The 25,485-nt window shown below is 45.2% G+C and overlaps 1 protein-coding gene across 1 annotated transcript in view; it reads right to left on the bottom strand.

Moving 5' to 3' along the window:
* Positions 1-25,485, bottom strand: part of ankfn1b (ankyrin repeat and fibronectin type III domain containing 1b) — a 122,287-nt gene that overhangs the window by 23,385 nt on the left and 73,417 nt on the right. The window contains exon 5 of the mRNA XM_071907312.2: positions 12,545-12,667. Coding sequence (XP_071763413.2) covers positions 12,545-12,667 — 123 coding nt within the window. The remainder of the gene's footprint in view (positions 1-12,544; positions 12,668-25,485) is intronic.

The raw sequence follows: 25,485 nt of genomic DNA, 5'->3' as shown, positions 1-25,485 counted from the left end.
ATGTATCCTGTTGTCCTTGAGCAGTCCTTGAGCAATGCTCACTCATTCTAAGTCACTCTGCATAACAGCATCAAATACCTAAAATGTAAATGTAAATGTTATGCTTAAACTGTCCAGGCTGGTGTTTGAACAGGGGCAGAGAGGTTGAGGAAAGTGAATGAAGGTTGAGCCAGGTTGGGCCAACATGCCATATGCCAAGAAGTATCACACAGGCCAAGAACCGATTTGTCAAGGTGAGAACATCTGTAGGAAAAATGTTATTTATATTCCTGCTCCGCTATGGACGTGCAAGCACACACATGAGCACACTTACACACACAAAAACCCTCCCCCGACACATACAGTTTGTACAACAGCTGACGGCGGCCCACATCGTCGACATAAAAGCTGCTCCACGCCCCCGCAACAAGCCCTTTTTCACAGGGCCGATACACCTAAAATACCCCCGATCCCCGTCCCTTCCCGTTCCGTCCCGTCCATCCCCACTCCGTCCCGTAATAGAGGCCTTATTTTAGACATCCTCGTGTTCCCGGCCGGGCCTAACCTATTCCAGGGTTCCAGATAAAGCGCGGCAGGTATTTGGAATAATTTTTCCATGGGGCCTGGCCCGGAAGATAAAACAAGAGATATATTTGTAATGCGTGTGCCGGTATCCCATTTCAAAGAGAAAGCCCATCGGAATCCAGGCCCCCGGCTTATTGTTGTTTGCCTGAGATGGAACAGACGACTTTTTTCTGTCGGCGGGATGGTGCCCCATCACTCTCTGACGACATTGGGGAGTGTTTGGTGTGCCGTGGCGTGTGTTCGTGCGTGTGTGTGTGTGTGCGTATGTGTGCTTTCAAATATAAATGGATGCTGCATTCTACACGTGAGACGGGGATGTCATTCCCCAATGACATGCCCCCTACACCAGAGAGAGATGGAAGAAGGGGCATATTGACAGGTACGTGGAAAATAGAAAAAAAGAGACAGAAATAAAAAGAAAAAGCAAGTGGGAGGCATACACACACTAATAGATGAGTCTCAGAATGAGAAAGTGTGACAGCGAGAAATGAAAACTTTCAGCACGGCCTCTCAACAGCCCATTTGTCCGTACTATATACTGATGACAAGGAGTACGACAGGTTGACAGGATGATAATGAGCAGGACCAATTTTTTACCTTGTTTTCTTTAAATAAATTACAGTACGCTCCACTACACATTCATACAGTGATACACACTGCCACCTGAGAGCTGCCCAGTACATCCACCATCTTACGCTATTGGATATGGAATTTGTAGCTCCGCAGAAGAAATTGGGGGTGAAGTGCCATGTTCAAGTAGATGTTGAGGGAAGCAAAAGTGCTACTCTTTTTTTCAAGAGTCTGAGCATTGAAATCCACTTCCCTGACCTTTAAGCTACCACCGGCCCAATGATAATAATGAGTATAAAGGTGACTCTAATTGGACAATCGAGAGACATAATAACTCTCTCACACACACACACACACAAACACACACACATGCACAGACCCCAGTTTTAACAGGTTAAGGAGGCAGGAAGCGGTGGTGCTGGGAACCGGAGACTGTACCAAAAGCCAGGCCCCCTGCTTGGCCCCTCACCAAGCCCACATCAAATACGCCCAGCCTGCTACAGTGGGGGTGCACCAGCCCGACAAGCCATCAACACCCCCAAGAAACACACACACACATACCCTCAGCATCCGCTTTATTAGGTATATACCTCCCTGTTTACGCAAAGAGCTCGCTCCTCCAGACTGTGAGTCACGTATAAATAAAGCATAAATATAAAGCATGCAGACTGGGTCGAGAGGTTCAGTTGCTGTTTGAAAATGTTGGAATGGGAAATGTTGGAATAGGAAACATCCATAATTTAAGCGAATACAGTATGATCTTTGGTTCCAGCATCTCAGAAATGGCAGTCCTCCTGGGATTCTGGTGTACAACAGTGTCTAGAGTTTGGTACGAGAATGGTACGATTAACCAAAAACATGCAGTCAGTGGCGTCCCAGAGGCCAGAGAAGAATGGCAGGACTTGTTTAAGCTAACAGGCAGGCCACATGTAGGCAAATAACAGCTCATTATAACAGCAGTGTGCAGAAGAGCATCTCAGAACGCACAGCTTGTCAAACCTTCAAGCGAATCATCAAAACTTGAAACAGTGAACAAAAACTGAACAGTGGGAAAATGTTGCTTAGTCGTGGGTCAGAAATTGGTGCAAACAGCATGAATCCATGGATCAGTCCTGCTTGGTGTTAAGAGGACAGCACACACACACACACACACACACACACACACACACACACACACACACACACAGTTATTCAGATGATCTTGATGGACTTGCCATACAATCATCCACGGCTATAAGCCACTCCATCTCACCAAAGCTCCGCACAGCACTGTGTGTGTGCGTGTGTGTGTGTGTGTGTTTTGTGTGTGTGTATGTGTTTGTAGAATCCAATAATTCAGGCTGTTCTGAAGGAAAATGAGGGTCCTAGCTAGGTGTACCTAATAAAGTGGATACTGAGTGTACAGAGAAACAGACACACAGACTCACACATGCAGTACATAAACGCAGATAAACACACACACACACACACACACACACACACACACACACGCCGTTTACCTCTGTCTTTTCTACTCTTTCCACACCAACATCCTCACAGCCTTCCGCCTCTCTTCATCTTTCTCCCTCATTATCTCATCTTTCACTCTCTTTCTTTCTTTGTCTCTCCTTAATCACACTCACACAGACACACAGACACACACACACACACACACACACACTCACACAGACACACACTGGCACAAAGGCGTCAGAAAGCAGCAGGTCTACCCAATGAGGTGGAATTACGAAGCCCTTGCTACAGCTGATAACAAACACACTGCAACAAGCACAAACACAAATACTTGTTGCATAGTGGGGTGCCTGTGTGTTGTATGCATGTGTGTGTGTGTTCTGTGCGTGTGTGTGTGTGTGTGTGCATGAGTATGTGGGCGCCAGAGAAGGGCATTACAGCAGATGCCATAGCAGGATTGCTGCCCAAATTAGCTACAGCCGCACAAAGAAAGGTCTTTAGATATTGAGGAACAATGACGTTGGCACAATAAGTGAGCAGAACACACATTCCTGTTTGGATATGGACGCCAATAAAATCTTAAAAACTGTCTCAAAGAGCTTCCAGTCAGGTACGAGCTCGTGTAGAAGACTTTCCATCCAAAGAAACGTTTTACAACAATGTTCTTGAGTCCGAAATGTGTTACTCTCCCTCTTTTTTTCCCCTCTCCTCCCTAACACCTCATCTTCTCTGTCGTTCTGTTTTTCTCCCTTTCTGTCCCTCTCTCCATCTCTCTCCTCCTCCCATTCCCTGCACACCACACCACCCCACCCCACCCCGCCCCGTCCCAGTGTGTCATAGGGTCTCCATAGGTCAGCTATGTGCTGACAGGACCCCCACCCCCACCTCCTCCTCCTCCTCCTCCCCGTTTCCCAACTCCTCAACATGGCTAGTCTGCCGCCACGAGAACACATAAATCTCTGCTGCGTGTGCGTTTCTGTGTGTGTCTGATTATGTTTATTACACACAAGCACAAATGACCGTCCATAACAGTGGACAGGTATTGGCATAGGCTGTCTGCATAGGTAGGGAGGCGAGTCCCACAAAATAGACAGAGAACTGAAGATAGGTAGATAGAGATAAAGAGAGAGAGAGAGAGAGAGAATGAGGAGAGGCAGAGATAGGCAGCAGAAGGACAGTGCTGACTAAAAAGAAGGAGGGGGGGTCAGAGAGGCAGACAGTGAGAGGAGAAAGTTGCAAAAGCACACACACACACACACACACACACACACACACACACACACACACACACACACAGTACGCTGGCTGCTCTAAATGTGGCTTGTAGAAGGAAATTCTGAAATCTGAGTCTTGGCACCAGACAGGCTGGAGGCAGGCAGGCTGCTGGACGCACAGAGAGAGAGAGAGAGGGAGAGAGAGAGAGAGGGTGGAGCGAGGGCGGGGGGGGGGGGGTGAGCATGAGGCTGATGTGTGTGTGTGTGTGTGTGTGAGGAGGCGGGGGGGTGTTACTAGGATTCACATAGTCCCCCCCCACCCCCCCGTTTGGCTCTTATCAGCTTATAGGCAACATGGAGCCACGCTAACCCTCTGACCCACAGCCCCTCACTCTCTCTCTCTCTCTCTCTCTCACACACACACACACACACACATGTACCCATGCACACCAGGTTGGCATGGCAACACAACAAATGCAGACACGCACGCATACACACACACACACACAGGCAGAGCTTTGCTGATATAGTGGCCAATAGCCACAGATTATTATATGGCCATCAAGATGATCAGATTGACTCCTTAGGGTAAAGCTGGTATGAATGGCATCTTATTGACAGATGTGTCAGGTGTGTGTGTGTGTGTGTGTGTGTGAGAGAGAGAGAGAGAGTATATATACATGGACATAAATACATGCATCCATATGCTCACCTGCATATGCCATCAACTACAGTGTATTTGAGTGACGAATGATGTTATTGATGTCATAGCGTGTGTGTGTGTGTGTGTGTGTGTGTGTGTGTGTGTGTGTGTGTGTGTGTTAATTTACGCTACAAATATCCCACTCAACCTCATCCCAAAGGTCTCTATTGGGTAGATATCTGGCACATTATCCTACTGGAAGTATCCATCTGAAAAATGGCAGACAGCGGCCATGAAGGGATGCACTTGATCAGCAACAGTGTTTAGGTACACTGTGGTATGCAAATGATGCTCAGTTGGTACTAAGCGATCATATGTGTGGCAAGAAGACATTCCCCACACTGTTACACCACCAGCAGCAGCCTGTACTGTTGACCAGGCAGGATGGATTCACGCTGTTTAGGCCAAATTCATCCATCTAGGCAGCATTTTTCCACTCTTCAATCGACAAGTTTTGGTGATCTTCTTCTTCTTGTTCTTAGCATGGTCTTCTGCTGCTGTAGCCCATTCCCTTTAAGGTTTGATGTGTCTTCTGCACCTTCCCTTCTGTCTCTTACATCCCGTGTCTTACCATTCTAACGTTTAGCCGAACAGCGACTGAACCTATCGACCCTGTCCGCATGCTTGTTACTTATGCTTTATTTATATGTGACTCACTGTCTGGAGGAGCGAGTTGTTTGCGTAAACGGGGAGTTGGAGCTAATGAAGTGGACACACAGTGTATATTATGCAGACATGCACCTAAACAAGGACATACCATGCACCCATGTGTGCACTCACACAGGCATTCACGCTCTCTCTTTTTTCTTTCACTCTGTCTCTCTCTCTCTCTCTCACTGTCTGTTTCTTTCTTTCTATCTTTTTATCTCATCCTGCTCTTCTGGCTTTCTCTCGCTCTCTGTCTCTCCCTCTCTCTCCCTTGGGAGAACGGCAGAGAAAGAGTGGGCGGTCCGCTGTATGTTTAACCTTTGAAGTGGGCCTGCTGTGCCGAGCAAGGCCTGCCACCTGTTGGCTCTGTGTGTGTGTGTGTGTGTGTGTGTGTGAGAGTGTGTGTGCACACAGAGGTAAATCTCTCTAATTTTGATGAGCAGAGACAACAGCGGAGTCACCATGGGGATGTGGTGGCGGGCGGTGGCCGACGTTCTCAGGAGGGGGGGGGGGGGTTCCAAGGTGGGATCACACACACACACACACACACACACACAACCCCCCTTCTCTCAGGGGCTTGGTGACACCATGTCTCCCACGGCGATCGTGGGCCCAGCCTGGGTGGCTCCAGGCCTTCTGTGTGTGTCTCTCAGTGCGTGTGTATCTATGTGTGTCTCCCTCTTTAAGTGTGTGTGTGTGTGTCTCTCTCTCTCTCCGTATGTGTGTGTGTGTGTGTCACACCAAAGGGGTCCCTGCCTGGTCCGCCATATGCCACCCACCCAGCCGGAGGGAGGAGAGGGGGGAGGCGACCCCTGGCCACTGAAGCCACCAGTTGGCCCATTCTCTCAGTCACACGCCGGCCGGGCGCCATGTTTAAAGTCCCACGGCTGTTTATCTGGGAGAGGGATGGAGGGAGGTAGAGAGAGAGAGACAGCGAGAGAGAGAGAGAGAGGGAGGATGGTACTCTCCTGTCTGCGGTAGCGCTCCCCAATTTAAAGTCTAACATGCATGCCCATGTGCACACACATACACACACTCCCGTATGGATGGATGGATGGATGGAAGCACATAGAGTGGAAAGTGTGGTGGTGTGTGGCTGCAGTTTAATACATACTCATATATATATATATTGTACATACAGTATATTGTGTATACATATTGTCGCTGTCAGGTGAAAACCTTGTAACTCCAATTTTGGTGATTTCCATATTTTAACTGAAACTGAAGGTTTACATGCTCCTCTGTGGGTTGAGAAAGTTATACTGCCCTTCTCTTCGTCTATGAAACCCTTTCAAAACCCACTGGATACACTGAAAAATGCATGGTGGTCAAGCTGAACACAAGGCTGTTTTCCTTTGTTCCCGAAAAGATGACATTTGCACACATGCAAGGTTTCTACCCAACATGTATGTGTGTTTGCGTATACGTATGCAGTGCATGTTGCTATGCTATATTGGATGGCAAACACGCAAACAAAACCAGCTTGTTTCTGTGAGCCCACATGCACGCCCACTACACAATTACATTATGCACACACACACACACACACACACACACACACACACCAACTGTAACTGGTGGTACAGCAAGTAAAACCCTTTGCTGGCTCTCACAGTGCTTCTGTTCCTTTGTGCAGCACGTTGACGTGGGTGTGGAGGAGCGCACTACCTGAGCTTCGTTAGTTATCCCAATCTGTAAACCATTTTCCCAGACTAGTTTCAAACCACAAGCCTCTTGGGTCCCCAGCTGATTTTCTTTCCGCCTCTGACCCCAAATGTACACCCTCACACACACACACACACACACACACACACACACACTCACACACACACACACACATACATGCACAGAAGAGGGGGGGAGGGCAGTGTTACTAGAATTCACATAGTTCCTCCACCTTTGGTTGGCTCTTATCAGCTAATAGGCAGCATGGAGCCACGCTAACCCTCTGACCCACTGGCCCTCTCTCTCTCTCTCTCTCTCTCTCTCTCTCTCACACACACACACACACACACACACACACACACACGGATCACTTCAACTGGCTCTCTTTCTCACTCACTCTTTATTTTGTAACTTATCCCCCTCCTCTCTGCCTCTCTCCTTCCAGCTCTCCACAGTCCACTTTTCAGAGCTCTTCGTCACTCTCTCTCGCTGTCTCTCTCCATCATCTTTTCAATCTGTCTTTTCATCTGCCTTTCAATCTCACTCTCTCACTCTCTCCTCCTCTACTCCCCCATCTCCTCTTTCCTCCCCCTCCTCCTCCTCTCACCTATTTCAGTCCTCTCTGACATTCCCTTTTTTTCCCTTCATATCCCTCCCTCTCTCCTCCTGCACCCCCCCACCCCCCCACCCCCACCCCCCTCCCTCCTTTCTCTCTTTCAGTCTACCTCCCTCCCTCCTTCAGCCCCCCTCCCCACCCCCTGTCTCTCTCTGTGTCTGTGTGCTGAGTTGAGGTTTGGAGTGGAAACCAGAGTATAGAGTCGGAGACACACAGGACAAGAGGGAGCCAGCCTCATAAATCTCCCCTACTGCAGCCACAGCATCCACAGTCTAGGACACAGTGTGTGTGTGTGTGTGTGTGTGTGTGTGTGCATGTGTGTGTTTGTGTGTGCACGTGTCTGAATGCATTTATTGTGGGTGCATGTGTGGCTGAGTCTGTGCATGTCAATTTCTGTGTATGCATGTGAGCACGCATGTCTGTGTCTGTGTGTGTGTGCGTGAGTGCATGCATTTGTGGGTGAGTGTGTGTGAGTGTGTGTGTGTGTGTGTGTGTGTGTGTGTGTGTGTGTGTGAAAGAATAGCCCTTAGCCTGTCCAAAAGCAGAGAGGTAAGCAGAAATTCTGCTCCCTCCTGTGGACTGGAATCTATAGTCTCTCATCTCGCCAACAACTCAGCCTCAACAAATTAATACTGCGGGCCAAAAAGCAGTTGGAGCACAAACCTAAATAGGACACCTGAAACAGCACAAATAAACAGTTTTGCTCTGAGGAAAAGGTGTCCTATGTCCTCAAAGGTTTCTCAATTAAATTCAAAAGATTATATTTTGGTGCAGTAGTGTCATTAAACGCAGCACAAATGTCTTTAGAAAGTTTTTTTTTTCTTCTGATGGCATTAACAATCGGCACTGAAAATCATACTTGCTCTCAAGTTAACGTCATTGCCCATGTAAAGCACTTTTTTACTATTTTCCACATTTTAGAATAATAGTAAAGACAAAAGACAAAACTATGAAATAACACAAATGGAATTATGCAGCGACCAAAAAAAAAGTGTTAAACAAATCAAAACTATCTTATATTTTAGATTCTTTAAAGTAGCCGCCCTTTGCCTTGATGGAAAGGCAAAGGGCTTTAGAAGTAAATTCATACAAAAAATTGCCAGCCAATTACATATAGAGAAATAATGTTATGCATTTTTTCTAACCACTGTGAAACTGTGAAAATACAACACTGGGTTTATTTTACGGAGATTTCACAGCAGTCTTAGACTTGACATGGAGTCTTGTGTAAGTCATTAATTCACGGCATTGTGTGTGTGCTGTTTAGTCTTCAGCATGCATTAAGGAAATTGGCACTTTTAGCACAGCCGTAGAATATACATTATTCATTCATTTAGCACAAGCAAGGATCCATCCTGTTTCGCAGCGATCTCTAACAATATCTTCAGATCAGAATATCTAAAGAGAAACATTACAGGCTTCCATAACCTCCTCATTTGTCCTTCTCGTTTGAACTGACAGCTCTCAGCCACAGAAGAAAGGAGAGAAGGAGAAGGGGAGAAAGAAAAAGAAAGAGCGGGGAATATTAAAACAAATTAGAACCAAATGAGGCGAGTGGCGCTCCGTCCAAAACCGCTTTACACCCGGGCCCCTTGAGCATTGCCCTGCTTTTTCCACTGAGACTTTTGGGATTTTTTTTAAAAACCTGAGCCGCTCTCTATCTCCCTTTTTATTCCCTTTGTGCAAAATTCATAGGGATTAGCGCTTGGTAACCCCCATAGCCCATACCCCCCCATACACACCCAGCTCAACACAACGCTAACTATTGCAATGTGTGTTTGCTCATGTACATGTGTGAGTGTGAATATCGAAAGGCAGACTGTGTGCAGGCATGAGTGTCTGCATATGTGTGTGTGTATGTGTGTGTGTGTGTGTGTGTGTGTGTGTAAATATATAGAGTACGGGAAGGGGAGGTTGGTTTCTCTCCTGACATCCAAGTTAAGACGTCATCCTGAGAGGGCTGTCAGCTCCGAGTCATCCCTGAAGACAGAGTGGCACCGGGCAGAGCAAAGGGGCCTGCTGGGACGGTGGGGCTATAAACCCTCCGATGCATGCCGCACAACCACACACACACACACACACACACACACACGACACATGCAAACACATATTGGTCCGGTGCCAACACCACACTTTCAAATTTCAAGTTTCATTTGTGAGGTGAATTCGGTTCGAGCGCAGAACGCAATGTTACATGTCGATGTTTAAGCACTTACGTATAGAGTTTCCTCTCCGGGCATACTGCGGGGGAACTGTTATGGGAAATAAAAACGGCTTGGCCGACATTCATGGCTGCCTCTCCATTGTACTCAGGGGTTTTGGCAAAGGGCTGGAACTGCCTCTCTCTGTCCCCATGAGAGGATATGGAAATAAAGTCTTATTAACTGGGCCTACGCTGGAGCAGAACCAGTATCCCTTTATAGCCCCGGCATTGACGCTAAGACTCTGCTGGATGTCTCCTGTCTCCACATCATGCAAGGGAAGCCAGGCAGCAAATATATACTTCATTGGGAAACAGACCTATGTTAGGTCAAGCGTAGAAGTGTATATATTACGCTGATGTTCTCAATGTGCAAGGTATTCCCTTACAATCGAATGGGGCTAGGTTCAGGAATGGCTTCAGAGATCCAGAAGTAAACTTACATTTTTATTCAGAATCCTTGTATTCAGAAACCACCATTTTGAATTCACCCAAGGACATCGCCGCTGTAGCTCTCAAAAATGATCATCACTGATGGTTTCCCGACAAAATGCTTCAATATGTTGCAGATAGTCAGCAATCTTGAGAGGCAGCCAATACCCCCTTACTCTGCTGTGCTCTAACACTGCCTCAAACCTCCCTTGCCACCCTCCTTCCACTCCTTTCCCCACCCGTACCCCTAGAGCCCATTTACTATGATTACCAATAACAATAACACTGCCATTATCTTTTATTATCGCGTTTTCCCAAGGCCCAGCCAGCTCTCAGAGACTTTGATAAAGCTACAAAACAGCTCCTATTTCAACCTTGTATATGGGCTGCCTTGGCTCAGAATTCCCTTAATAGTCGCAGTTTGTTTGGGTACCTGACTCGAATCGACATAAACGGCAATGGTCCACTAAATAGATGGTAAAGCGCTGAGCCACCTGAGGCTGCTTTACTGCGGTGGGCTGCTGGTAGGCTCCCAGCTTGCTATTTTATATAATGGTTGTCTCGCATTACTCCTATGGTTAAACTTGTGAGACGAGTTTGAGACTGTTTTACAGTGTTAGCAGAAATAATTCTCACTCTGGATCTTGCATTTTTTTTTGATGCAGATAGATGAAAAGCAGAATACCCACTTGTACAACCGCTACACAAAACAACAAAGCGAGAAGCCTTATCTATTATCTAACAAAAAGTGGTCAAAAATCTTCAGTGGATTTGAAAAGTACTAAGAAAAATATAGCTCTGTGATAACAATTATTTCTGAAAACTGCTGAAAAAAAAAAAAAAAGTGACCAGAACAGTAACAACAGATTGCTTACAGAGACTCCAGGAAGTGCTATAAATGTAAAACAATTCCAAATATGCAAGTGGCTGGCGGGATGTTTTCAATAGATGCTACTAGCACACGTGTTTTCCTTCTGACTGGGGTGATGACTGTGCATTCCAGAGGGGCTGTGCTGGTCTCGTCAGGAGCCGCACTGACCCTGTTTCACCTCCCAGTAGCATGACTCAGCCCTCAACCTTGAGTCTCTCCTCCCGGGGTCCCCTGTTTATTATGTCACAAAAGGCCAGTCGCTCTCCTGTAACAGTGGCTCGCCCGGAGAAAGTCAGAATCCAGCTGTAGTCGACCCCCCCCCCCCCCATCCCTCTCGTAAATGAGCATGTCCAATCTACCCACTGTGTTTCATTAAAACCAGACCACATCAATCGGGGCCTGAACTTTAAAGGCCAGGTCCCTTCTCCAGCAACATGGGAGAAAAACACGGAGCTGTTAAAGAAAAGGACCTCACACTGCACGCCGCCCGCTCGCACACTTAACACCGCACCTCTGCTGGTGGACCACACATCGCAGCGTCGGTCCGAGACCACACAGTAGGCCTCATAAGGCCCGCGAAAGACCTTGTAAGACCTCACACTAGGCCGTAGCGCGGCTCAATAGGACCTCAGAGAACCCTACACCTGTAACTCCGCAAACCGCAGAGTAACTCTACTGCATAGGTACCGTAATCCCCGCTCAGCAATTACAAACCTGGAAACTGTTTAGACCCGTGACTGTTTGGATATTTTTTACTTGACAAAATGAAGTGCAAAGGAAGTGTAAGATCCGCTTTAGCCCCAGGCTATTTTCCCAATGGTGAGAGAAGAAGTATAGGGGAAGAGCCAAGAGTGCATAGCAGGAAGCTCAGGGGGGAAGCCAGATGGACGGACAGCAGGATGGATGGGTAGATAAACGAGTGGAGGCAGAGAGGCCGGGTGAGGAGAGAGGAGAGTGGGAAGGATTCCCATGGGTGGGGACGGGAAGGCAGCCTCGTGATGGAAGGCTTTCAAACTCCTTTCATCGGCTGCCTGAGGACTGGAGCTTTACAAGAGCAAGATGAGCCGGCGCCACTGGAGCTGCTTGGCGCTCTCCAACGAAACCCAGACGCAGAGACAGAGCAGGACCCCGGCACCACCCCCCCCCCCCCCCCACCCTCTCCCCCCATCCACCAGCCCCAAATCCCCACCGACCTCAGCACTGCCTTCACAGACAAACACATTACAGGAAGGCTCCCACATAGCTTTGCTCTCTCTTGTTAAGTGTTACTTTTTGAACTTCAGCTATCATAAGTGCTACAGGATGGATCTTTCCATTCTGAATCCTGCTTCTGACACCAGTTTATGGAGTCCTGTATTGTTTAATCACGTAACCCTCACAGTCTGAGAATGCGATACTTGGAAAGTGTGTGGAAGAAGAGTATCTCAGTGTTGAAACAGCTTCCTGCCTTTGTCTGCCATTTTTCATGGCCACATTTATGAGAGGAAGTAGCGAAGGCCATGTAACTGATCACAACCTTAGAGTTTATAGAGCTCATGAAAAAATGGGATTCAGTATAAAGAGATTTGTACCGGCCTTCTGACGCCATCAGTTCGCTCTTTGGTCTTACCAGTCCAGGCTAAGAGATCGTCTCCTGTAGGATGGAGGTCTGTCCGAGGCAGGCTTCTCTGCTTTGGCCGGACGCTCTTTCAGGGAGAGGCGATGGGTGAATTTGGAGATGCCCGACTCTGACCTGCGAGAAAGAGCAAAAAAGAATGAATCAGAAAAACACTCCATGAGGTTTACACTGCGGTTTACACTGATATCTCAAGGGAGATTTCTCTGCAGTAGCTGAACAAGCAACATTCTACTTTCAAGTACTTTCAACTTTCATCATACACACTTCAACAGCAGTTAAAATCCAGCATTGGCTGACCTGGCAGTGTACTATCACCACTGACATTCCAGTTTCCCCAGTTCTCAGTACTGATAATTGCTAATAAGAAAACATGCTGCTTGAAAAACATCAGATTTTTTGTCTGTAAGATTTTTGACAAAAGTAAGTGGTGGTATGTATGAGTCCCCCAGAGGGGCCAACATTGGTGGTCCATGAGCTCTTACAGAAGAAGTCAAACTGTTCTAACAAAAAGGGATATTGATTTCAATACCAGAACTGTCATACAAAAAACTCCAACTCCTACAACTTCAAGCCTAATGCTAAAGTCAGTTTCACAGGCATCACAAAACTCAGTGCAAATGCGACCCATGAAGTTGATAAACAGTGTAACAATGCTGCAGTTCCCAGAGGTCACATTAGCTTTCAGGGAAAGCCGCATACTTCCTGCCTAATTTTCTCCAAATCTCTACACAGAAAAAATGTGAAGTCACACACATTTTAATCTCCTCTACTGGGCTGCCAATGTCCCAGCTCAACCTTTCGTTCAAAATTAAAAACAGGAAATGTAATATTTCTTCCATTTCAGCCCAGACACATTTGATGAGATTCAGCATTGCAATATTGCTGTGGTAACAGTGGGGACCAATCAAAATGTAATAGTATTTTCTATCAAAGAGCCGAGCTCACAGAGGGACATTGCCTAAGCTGAGCACTATAATATGTGATGTAAATATTAAAAAGACCCTTTTAACAAAGGTTTATATAAATATAGCTAAACTGAATAGAAATCAGTGGATAACTTCAAGGTAAGTGAGAGCCCTTCGAAGCAAATAAAGTTATCTCTGAGCCGTAACTGTACTTGATTCACCATCAAGTTATTATCCATTGAAGCAACAAAGGATGTGAGAAGACTAAGGTGAAAAAACTCATCCTTTAAAAGGCCAAATGATGGGAGTGTTCAACTAATTTTGTCATGATGACTATTTCAAAATGATAGAAGATTATACAAAAACGATGCCCGGGCATTGTGCGGCATTCCTTCTTCACCTAATCTCACACACATGCTGTTTCCATTTCATTATGAAATGATCAAACATCCCTAATGATGACTCATACATACTCGCACACATACATAGATCTCCTCTCAACTCGAGCCAAAAAGCGTTTTAGTCTCCATGGTGAGCTCTGTTGGAGACAAACTGCAGGGTGGGTGGATTGAGGATAGCGCCCCACTGGGGTGCACCCTGCCACTCAGACACAAAGCTCGTCCCTGCCACCATTATCATTAGTTTATGTGAGATGCTGCAGCTATCAAAGTTCACATAAGGCTTTGATAAAACAGCATTGATGTAATCATTCACAATAGTTCATGGAGTTCCCTTGATTACTGAACAGTGACATGGATGAGTGACAGTGTGGTGATGCATCCAACTGCACCTAATTCAGCTGCCAAACTGGCATAATGTCACATTCTCATTTTTTTCATGGTGTCATGATGCAGAGGTCTGACAGAACATTGAATGAGTAATTCATAAGTTTTTGTCCAAGAGACTGCTTTACCTCAGAGAGAGAGCAGGAGTGTCTGAGAGCGTCCTGTCAACTGTAATACTTCCATGAAAAACTGATCAGATCTGAGAGAATGATTACTCCAGAAGATGAAATTGGATCAAGGCCTTTATTACATCATGGACTTAACTTGTAAACGTTCGCACTGGGGCGAAAAAAGACTGCTGTGATCCTGGAAACGAAAGTGAAACCCTTTTCAAAGTTGCAATACTATGCCAACCTCTTGCGGCTGAGCATTCTGTTACCTTGCTTGGAACATGTTCTGCTCATTTTTTTTAAAACTTTTTTTCTGACAAAAAACTAAGTGTCCCACAATAAGATTGCCTCATTGTCCAACTTCATCTAATCTCTCTCTCAAAATAGGCTGAGCTAAATCCACATCCTTGACAGGCACCATAAATCAACACCATACTGTATGAACACCAACTGAAGAAATGAAGAGAAATGAAGAGAAATGAAGAGAAGAGTCTATTTCAATATTATATATACTGTGCCTACTTCTACAAAATGATTTCTGGCATGAAAGGAAACACATTTTTAAAGAAAGCACATTATTTAGTTACTATTAAACTTACACCATATGACCTTTGTTCGCATTAAATATTTCTGAGGATAGAATTATCTGTATTTTTGAAATATTTGCTGAATTTTTGGGAGTCATTTTTTTTCTGAAAGGTATATAGCATTTTGGAATGAAACCCTTCAAATTTTCTCACATTTTCTACAGCAGAGTCCTAGAACCAGCTGTTTCACTATAAAGAGGTTGCCATAAGCTGAGCTGAGAACGCATGAATTCTCATTGCCCATGACCTCATGCTATGGCTTATCTAGTAGAATAACCCCCACCCCACCCCGCTCCCCTTCTTTCCCACTCCTACACCCTCAACTACTGTTTCCTGACCCTCCGCCAGCTTCTCCAAAGAGCTGGTTGACCTCGAGGACAAAGAGGCATATTTTCCTGTATGAATCACACAAGTGGGGTGTGGGATTTTGGTCAGATGGCAGAGCAACCTCTAATTGATGGTAGATTAAGCTAGGCCGGGCTTGTCCCTCTTCAAGGGCTTTTAATTTAATTAGTGCCACTGCCGAGCGCTCGCCAGCTACCGCCAGCCATCACTGTTGACTTCCCTTAACATCAACTGTAGTCTTTAGAGTGGTCCGAGAGATACTCATTCATAAATAGGCTACAAAAGCAATTAAGATAAGGTTTTGGGTCATCATTGGTTGTTCATAATTGGCTTGGTTTATGTGGAGCTATAATGTTAAGCCTCAGACCGATAGTTATAGCAACGGCTCCCTGTAAAACTTCAATCGCACATTTGGATCAAACACATGACACAACACACAATAGGATAATGACTTCAATGCCTTCAAAACACATAGGATCACGACTTCAAAGACGTAGGCCCGATGGACATAGATGAGGAATCAGGGAATCCCTTTGTAGGGTTTAGAGGAAAACTGAACGTGTGAAGCAGGTGGGTCTCAGCGGAGGGGATCTGCTGGCAACTGGCTGGCTTTTGGCTCCCTGAGAGCCTCGGCCCTGGCTCCGCCCCATGCAGCTGTCCCCGATAACATCATCACAGCGGGCTCACTGTGATGATGCAATCCCCTTGGAGGCCCATGTGCACCGGGATAGCCCAGTCGATTAGTTATCCTCTCATCAGACTGATGTTTTCTCCCTCATATTACTGGTGTTTCCTAAGTTAAACAAACACAGTCATTTGATTGTGTTTCCTCGTGGAATTGAGGCTGGTGGATTGATGCACCAAGAAAAGTGAGATCCTGAAATGCGAAAATGATGTGACCTTGAAGCCATAGTGTCCTGCACACATCACCGCTGAAGCTTTTGATCTCTGCCCCTACTGCATGGAATACACTGCAGAAAGACTTTCCACTGAAGGAACTGGTGACTGTTAATCACTTAAATTTCCTCTTAAGTAGCCTCAAAGTTAGATTTTTTTTTTCAAAACTGTATGACAATGTCACATCCATATTCTGTATCTGCCTGTTCCAACGCTTCATTGAAGCTACAGCACGCTTCTACTGAGTGAAATATTCCAACCCAAGATGTCACTTTTTTATGGCTGCACCATTACAACAAATGGAAAAAAAAATCTAGATGTTTGTGCACCATTTTATACACATGACCCTGTAATTAAGCATGACATATTTGGTATCTTTGGAAACCTTAGGATCTCGACTAGAATTGAAAATAAAGTTCTGTGGGTTTGAACAAAGCTTGGCCGTGAAACATGTGATGATCCTGCATGAGGGCGCTCAGGGTAAAAGTGGTTTTAAAGCAATTGTCAGATCTAGGGAAGATTAATCTATCAGTAACTGTCAGTGGTTTTAGTAAGATGTTGCCCATGTCTTTTAACTGTACTCCACAACCCCCCATCTCTCTCTCTCTCTCTCTCATTCTGTCTCTCTCTCTCACCTTCCAAAAGTCCCGCGGCCCCCCTCGCTCCAGCGCCAGTGTCTACAAAACCGAATATCTGACAGAATAACAGAATGCTCCTGATATATCCAACTGCCTCACTCCAGTGTGACTTAGATTACCAACTTACCAGCATTAGTAACTTTCCCCGATCCCGCAGCACAAGAGCGCTTTTGTCAGCACTGAATGGCTTGCGTGGTGATACGGAGAAAACGTTGACCTGCGCTCACATACACACTTCACGCCGTACACACACACCTTCACACTGCAACGGATCGCTTTCTTGCAAACAACTCACCTAATGTCACTTTCCCTCTCTGTTCTGTTGCCATGGCAGCAATTAAGTGTTCAGAGGTATTCATGTGCAGAACAAGCTCTGCTAAAGAACTGATTGTTCTTGTTCTTGGTACACAAAGCTATCGAATGTGCACTTTGACCCCGCACATAACCTTAGTCACCCACTGCTATTTGAGACCAGAGTTAAGACTGTGTGGAATTCTGGCAAAACCACTGCAGCTCAAAGACAACATTTAACTGTATGTTAAGAGGTAGAAGCCTATTTATAGTATACATGACATTCATCAATGTCATTCGATTATTGATTAGTAAATGGTAAATGAATATTAACAATCCCCCCAAAAAACTGTGAATGAAGGGCATGTGCTATAATTAAGCATCAGATCTGAGAAAATTCTACCAAAATGATCCCTCACTGTTTGTCTGCAATGTGTCTTATGATACTATTATGTTTCTTGTTTTAATTACCACTATGTTGTTATGTTTAGCATGTTTATGATTTGATTTACTTTGACTGCAAAGCACTTTGTTGAAGCAATTTGTATAAAAGACACTCTGCAAACAATATTTATTATAACCTATTATTATAATTTATTATACTATTTAATATTACTGTGATTTGAGTCCTACATTACAAAAATACTCCTAATTTAAAGACTTTCATTTTTTCAAAGCTATTGTTGTTCAAGATTATTATTTTTGGGGCATCCCTGCCTGGATGGTATATTATATTTAGATATTTGAAGAATGGGAGGTAGAGAGGACATAAAATACGACACGAGTGCTCTGCATAACTTCTCTGATCATATTCCAGAAGTTTCTGTGTGAGATGTGTTTATGAAGAGATGCCATTGAAACCAACAGAACACTAAGCATTACACAATCTATGTGGTCTGTCTGAGGTTGGGTTGCCCTTAACCACAGATCTTGGTTCAGATTACTAAATAACAGACTCATCTGCAGTAAACCATCAGCAGGATAGACAAGTATGTGACCCTGTATCAGCAGTTATGGGCAATGGCTGCCTACCTAAGAAAACAATTTTGGGAGCGGGGGAAAACAAACCACTGGGATTTGTTTGATCTCTGTCTCCTGCTATGTCTCCTTATGCCTGCCAAAGGAGCTCCAATATACCGAAAACTCACATAAGTATGTGGACACACGCATATAACTAATGCATGCATATGCAAATGGTGTGTGTGCTCATAAACACACACATGGATGGAAACACATGCATGTGCACCCATATACCCACACACACACACACACACACACACACACACACACATACACACACAGTTCGATCCAGAAACGTACCCCTCAAAGTGTTTCATTAGGCAAACAAAAAGGCTTTCAGTGGTCCAATCATAAAAGAGCGCAGCCAAGCTATGAACATTGCTAATTAAAATTTGCTCAAAGAAAGCCTTGTTTTCCACTCACCATCTCCGTCCAAACCCATGTCTGTGTGTACGTCTCCTTACGCGGTGGAAGCCTCTTTTATTTCACTTGGACTGCGGTCTCACCAATAAAACATATTGATATTTCTTCAAGCTAACAAGCTTTGCCCTCATTGGTGATTGGATTACATTATTTGAATTGTTTGAAGTGTAATTGATGGTGGTGTAGGGGGTCAGTGAATGAGGAGTAACGGCCATTGTAGTCTTCTGCACATGATACCTGATGCACACTGCAGTTGCATCTAACTCACGATAATTTGACTTCAGGTTTTTCTCAGGTTGTCTTTCAGAAGCTTGTAAAAAAAGACTTCTCTATGGATTACACCTGTCCTTTAAGAAATAAAAGAAATGGACTGGTAAGAGATGACACTTTGTTATTTCAAATTAGTGTGTAATAATGCATCAAAATCAGACAATGCATCACTAAAATCAGCTCAAAAATATCCTTAATGAACAAAAATGTTGGCTTGGATTTTCTAGCACCCACTCGCGACCAATGGAGAGAGCAGGCTTTGACAGCCGGCTCATTGCCTTGACTAATAAATCTTAACAATTACTGCCTCAACTTCAAGCCCTGATGATCTAATCGTGTGTCACACCAGTCAAGTGCCAAAGGAAGGGACTCTATTTTCACCCTACGCACATTTTCTCATATGCTGCCCGTCCGCCCGCTACGGTAAATAGAGATATTTCCATCTCTGCTCCCTTCCCTCCATCCCTCCGTTTGCACATCTCTGAGTCACATTCATCGTTTCATCTCTCTTCTCAAATGGCTCCCTTTCATTACTTTGCTCCCTCACTCCCGTTTTCCATGGAGTTGGCGCATATAGAATTCGGCAGAGGGACAAAAAAGACAGAGATTGAATGTCTTTTTTCACTCTGGCTGGCTCCCTGCGGTGTTGTGTTTGACACCATTCCCTCTGTGTCCCCCCCCCGCGTTTGATGTGCAACATAAGGCTGACTCAACCGAGTGAGATAGATAGATGATGGATCTGCAGTCAAATTAGTCTTGAATTGAGCTGACAAGCGCGCTGAGGCCAGCAAACTATTAAACTAAACTGGAGACTGTAGCTTGACTACAGTACCGCTAACAAAAGAGGGGGGAAGCAAGCAGAACCACAGACAGTTTTCTCTCCCCACTCTCTTCTCTTGGAAGAAACTGATCTGTGGCAATTTAATAGCTATCACATTGGGGAGAAGTGTAAACACACAATCGGACATACAGTAGAGTACACAATGCATATAGTGCACGCAGTCACACAGATATGCAAATGTACACACACATATACACAGATACAAAGATATATACACATACACACACATCACTATGTCCTGCCAATTACTTCCTCTATAACCTTTCCTAAATGAGCAGAGGCCCTGACCCAGTGCTTTATAAGTGGACTACAGTCAAGGAAAGAAATAACAAGGTTGTGCTATATCATACTGACTGAGGAGCTGGACTTATCTGATCGAACCTGTGAGCGCTATGAGTCACCGATCTCACCAGCAGAAAAAAAACGACACTTATCACTTGAAATCCCAGGACGTCACGTCACGTCACGTCACGTCACGTCACGTCACGTCACGTCACGTCACGTCACGTCACGTCACGTCACGTCACGTCATGTCACGTCACGTCACGTCATTTGTGCATTGTATCTAATAGCAGTGACATATGATGCCATATATAATTATCATCTGTAATATCATATTTTACCCTATCATTTCATACAATATATGGAATGTTATCATATCAGAATATTGATTTGTGCTGTAGGATATCATCAAATTCTATATCATATTGTATTGTACCACTTCACATCGTGTCGCGTCACATCACATCACATCACATCACATCACATCACATCACATCACATCACATCACATCACATCACATCTTAACCACTAATAATTCTCCACAGAATCTCCAGATAGAAGTCCACATAAGACTCCAGCTGGCCTCCTCTAGGATACAGAAAAGCTCCTAAAACCTTGTGGAGCCTGAGTCCTCCCCCCTGTCTCTGTCCGCTCAGTATCCCAGCACTCCTGTCTGCCTGTGTGGGTTAATGGCTCACTGGTTGGCTGGATGGATGAATGGAAGGAGAGGGAGTGAACATGAGTGTGTATGCATGCCAGTTTGAGTATTTGCATGTCCTTGCAATTACAGTAAGTGTGTTATCATCTAAGTGCGTGTGTCTGTACAGGTTATGTGGGTCCATGCCTGTGGGTCTGTATGCCTGCCTTAGTATTGAGCTGAGGTTTTTCAGGGTTGGGCCTGACGGAGGTGGACGCCCCTCTGGTATGCTGTTTATGGCCTTAACGCAGCTTCATACATAGACACATACACACACACACACACACACACACAGGGCACCCCGCTTTTCCCCGTCAACCCACAATTGAGCACGGCGTCGAGATTCCAATCAGGGTCGAGCCAGCAGACTGTGGGGATTATTTATGCTGGAAAGGAGAAGGGAACCTCGAAGAGAGAAAGAGAGAGAGAGAGAGCGTGTGTGTGTGTTCTGGCATTTCTATACTTATGAGGACCAAATGTCCTCACAAATATATAAAGTGGAGAAAAGTCCTCCAAAGTGAGGTCAGTTTTTTAAGAGGCTATTAAGGTTATTAGGATTAGGTTTAGGTTAGGGTAAGGGTTAAGGTAATGAAGTGGGGAGAGTTAAGGTTATGGATAAGGTTTGGGGAATGCATGTGGTCAGTGAAGGTCCTTCCATGTAAAGTAATACAAACGTATTAGGAAAGAGAGAAGGAGAGCAGGAGAAAAACAGTGAGGTGGGAGAACACCTTGCATAGGGTGATAAGAGATAGGCCTGGAACACACTCTCTCTCACACACACACACACACACACACACACAACCAATTCCAGACCTATCTCTTATCACCCTATACAAGGTTATGTCCCACCTCTCTTTTCTCTTCCCCTCCAGTTGCAGCAGCAGTTTCGACCACCTAACACTTCGACACATGGACCACTTGAACGTCGGCCATATTGCTTCCCCCCCCACCCAAACCTTCAAAGGTTAAGTCGTAGATTGCAGAGCCTTCAAACCGACCACCATGCTGATTCCTATTGAGGAATTCTATCAATGTTAACAAGTAGTTCCTCGGTTAAGCGAAGTACACCGCTGTGGAGACCTTTTTTCCACAAGATGTGACAAGTGGCTTGGTGAGGAAAAATAACAGACCAAAATGTCAAGGAGTGACCTTAAAATGGTGATCGCGGTTAGAATGCTGAGTTGGCCTGTTTTTCCCAAGAGCAGTTTAATCCTGAAATCATATTTGCTCTGTTGTAAGCCAGCGGACTATGAGGATCTTTAGTGTTGAGATGTTTTTGGGAAAGCTGAGCCCATTTTGATGTGTGGTTTCAAATGGGAGAGAGATGTTTGGTAAAGGATTCAACTTGTTGTGCAACTTGTTAGAAAGAAATTTTCCCTGAGAACTCCCTTAGCTAATGTGGTTATGAAGATGGAGTGTTTGTGTTTTTTTATGTGTGTGTGTGTGTGTGTGTATGTGTGTGTTTGTGCATCTGAAGAGCCAGAATGGAAAAGACCATGCTTCACAGAATCCCAGTGTTAAAGTACACCAAATTAAACTCTCTCTCTCTCTGTATCTCTCTCTCTCCCCCTCTCTCTCTCTCTCTCTCTCTCTCTCTCTCTCTCTCTCACACACACACACACACACACACACACACGCACTCACATACACACACAAAAAATTATGGCCGGGGTGCCTTACCAAAACAATGGCTGTCTCTGCCTGCTCAGTTCTTTGGCCTGGCAGCGTGCTCTTGGGAAGTTCTCAAACAACCCAACATCACTGCAGCCAAGCCACATCAAATAAGCGCGCGCACACACACTCACACACACACACACACACACACACACACACACACGCATACACACACACATGCATACACACACAAACAGGGATAGGGGGATAAATGCTGCAAACATTCACACACATACACTCTTCTTGTTGTGAAACACACACTGGATCAGCTGCACACACACACAAACACACACACACACGCTTTGCTGTAGAGAACACCCGTGCACACACACACATACACACTGGATCAACTGCACAAATAGTCACACACTCAGATAGTCAGCCAGCAGCAGTCTCCTCCGGCCCGCTGAGTTAGCTCCCTCTCCCACCACCATCACCGCTATTGTAAATACTCCTCAATATGTATTTACACTGGGATTTCAGAACCCTGGAAAAATAAAAAAAAAAATAGTTTCAAAGAAAAAGCCTGGAAAAATGAGGGAGCGTGTTTCACATCGGTCAGACAGTGGGAACCCTCAGCCCTTATTAGCTTTCTCCTAGAATCTACCTTGGACTCTCCCACTGGGCGATGAGAGAGAGACAGGGTGGGTCTTCTCTCTCTGTATGTGAGGGTCTCCCTCTCTTCGCTCTCTGTCTCTCTGTCTGTCTCTGTCTTTCTTTCTCTCCCCTTATTTCTGAAAGTGGGTGGGGGTGGGTAGAAGCCACCTAAAGATTAGGATAGACAGAGATGGGGGGGGCAATATCCTGTAATCTGTGTGTGTGTGTATGTGTGTGCGTGCGTGTCAGTATATTCATTGTGTGTCTGCTGTTTAAATTACAGGACAAGAGATCGGAACCATTTTCAACTACTGTTTCTTTACTCAATAAAACCCATAATTCAAATGAGGTTTGATGACATCACACAACGGGAGAACGTACGTCTGGGTTTTCAATAAGTTTGCATGGACTGCTGCGACAGTGCAACACAGTGATTCATGGGAATATATATATATATATATATATATATATATATACTGTATATATATATATGTTAAGGTAAATGGGAAAATTGTAAATGTGCACAAATGTGCCAAATTACCTCTTCAGATTTGCTTCTGTAGTACTCAGTGAGATCTGTGGATATACATATAGTATATACAGTATATGTATATACAGTCAGCAGGGCACTCAAGGACTGTGAGAGAGCCTCGCACTCACATTAACTGGCAAATGTACACATTTGTCACAAGGTAAAGCCAGAAGAGATTAAGGCGGTTGACCAACTATGGAGCCACAAATGCGGCATGGGACTGTAGACAATCTGTACTTGTTTCTTCTCTTTTCTTCTTTTCCTCGTCTCTTCTCTACTCGCCTCTCATCCCCTCTCTTCTCGTCTCCAACATTAGACATTCTGATCAGTCCCAGTCAGGACTGTGTGTACACTGAGGATACCAAAAATTCATCCAACCTGTGATGTCACCGACACTGGACCACAGGACTAACTGCTGCAGGGCTTCAGCTCTGTGTCGCCTGTAACCACGGCAACCAGCAGCTGTTGCCAAGAGGTCCTTCAAATATGGGGAAAGTGGCAGTAAAACAACTTTGAAGGCTATTCAAGCGCCTTCAAACATCAAACAATATGTTTTTAAGAAGGTTTGAGTTGTGTGTCCAATTTTTCCTCAAGTGCATGGCAAGTTGGATAGCATGCATCACAAGTATTTCATCTATTGGAAGCTATTTAGGTCAGCTAAAGAAAAGGCCCTTAAGGAGACCCTACAGGTCCAACACTGTGGAGGATACACAGCAATGATGAATGAATCCTAGAGGAGTGTGGCATTGTTCTTGTCTCTGGCTGTTTGTAATATAAGTGTGGATCCATGAAGGCATCTTATCGGTAGACAGTGACAGATTGCACTACACTCTAGAATATGGTTTTACTCTCAAAGCAAAACAAAGAGTCAGGCTTGACGCATTGCTGGTGCACAAATATTCCCTCTCTTTCACCTAAAGTTATTCTGTCTCACACACACACACACACACACACACACACACACACCCACACACTTCACCCCCATCTGAGAACGATTACATGGCCTGCTCCCGTGAATAAATTAGTCTAATCAAGGTCTCTCTTCCCTGACATCCGCACCTAAATCCCTCGCTCCGCCGCCCTGAAAAAAAAAAAAAAAGCGGAGCATCCCCCAGCCCCCCCCCCCCGGGCCCCCCCGGTACTCCGGACCCCCCCGGCCCCCCATCCCTCCATTCCTCCTTCCTTCCTGTACTGTCTGCACCCAGCAAGAGTGAGAGAGTAAGACACAGAGAGAGAGAGAGAGAGAGAGAGAGAGAGACAGAAAGAGAGAGATGAGAGGATATAATTGTTAATATGGTGGAGGATGAGCTAATACGGATGGGGTATTAAAGGACACGCACACACACACACACACACACACACACGCACACACATTTGTTATGGATGAAATGCCTGTATGTGGTCACTGGTACTCCAGGTTAATAATGACTTCCAGATGGGGAAAGATGTAGAAGATGAATGTGTGTGTGTGTGTGTGTGTGTCTCTATGCGTTTCTGCATGTGTGTGCGCGCATACATATATGTGTGAATACTGTATATATTTACTGTATATGTGTATTTATGCACATTCGCTGGACTTGACTAATGTGTTGGAGCGGATATTGAACACTCCTTCCATTCGCTCTCGTTCTGGGGCCAACTCATGTCACATGACTGCTGGGCCTTGAAAACAGCTGCTTGTCTCCTGGCAACAGATGTCTCCCATTCTGGCACAGAGACGGCCCGCTGTGCCAGCATACCTGGCACATCACTGTGGTGAGCATGGGACACATTGGATATGACAAGGAAGTACACACTGAATATATAATTGAGCCCATGTGACTTATGGGCCGTAGAGAGATCAGCCTCAAAACTCACACAGGCATGCAGGTAAGCACAGACAGACGATGGAGGTCAGTGGCGATCCTGTAAGCATTGTACTGATTTTTTTTTTTATTTTATCTTTTGGCAGCTGAGCTTTAGAATGGCAATGTTATGGAGGTTATTGGGAAACATTTTCAGTGAACACTTCATAGTTGTAGGGAGAGGAATAGGACA

This window comes from Centroberyx gerrardi, chromosome 20, assembly GCF_048128805.1.
Source record: "Centroberyx gerrardi isolate f3 chromosome 20, fCenGer3.hap1.cur.20231027, whole genome shotgun sequence".
Lineage (NCBI taxonomy): Eukaryota > Metazoa > Chordata > Actinopteri > Beryciformes > Berycidae > Centroberyx > Centroberyx gerrardi.
The sequence above is the reverse complement of the archived record's forward strand: the minus strand, read 5'-3'. Positions and strand labels throughout refer to the sequence as shown.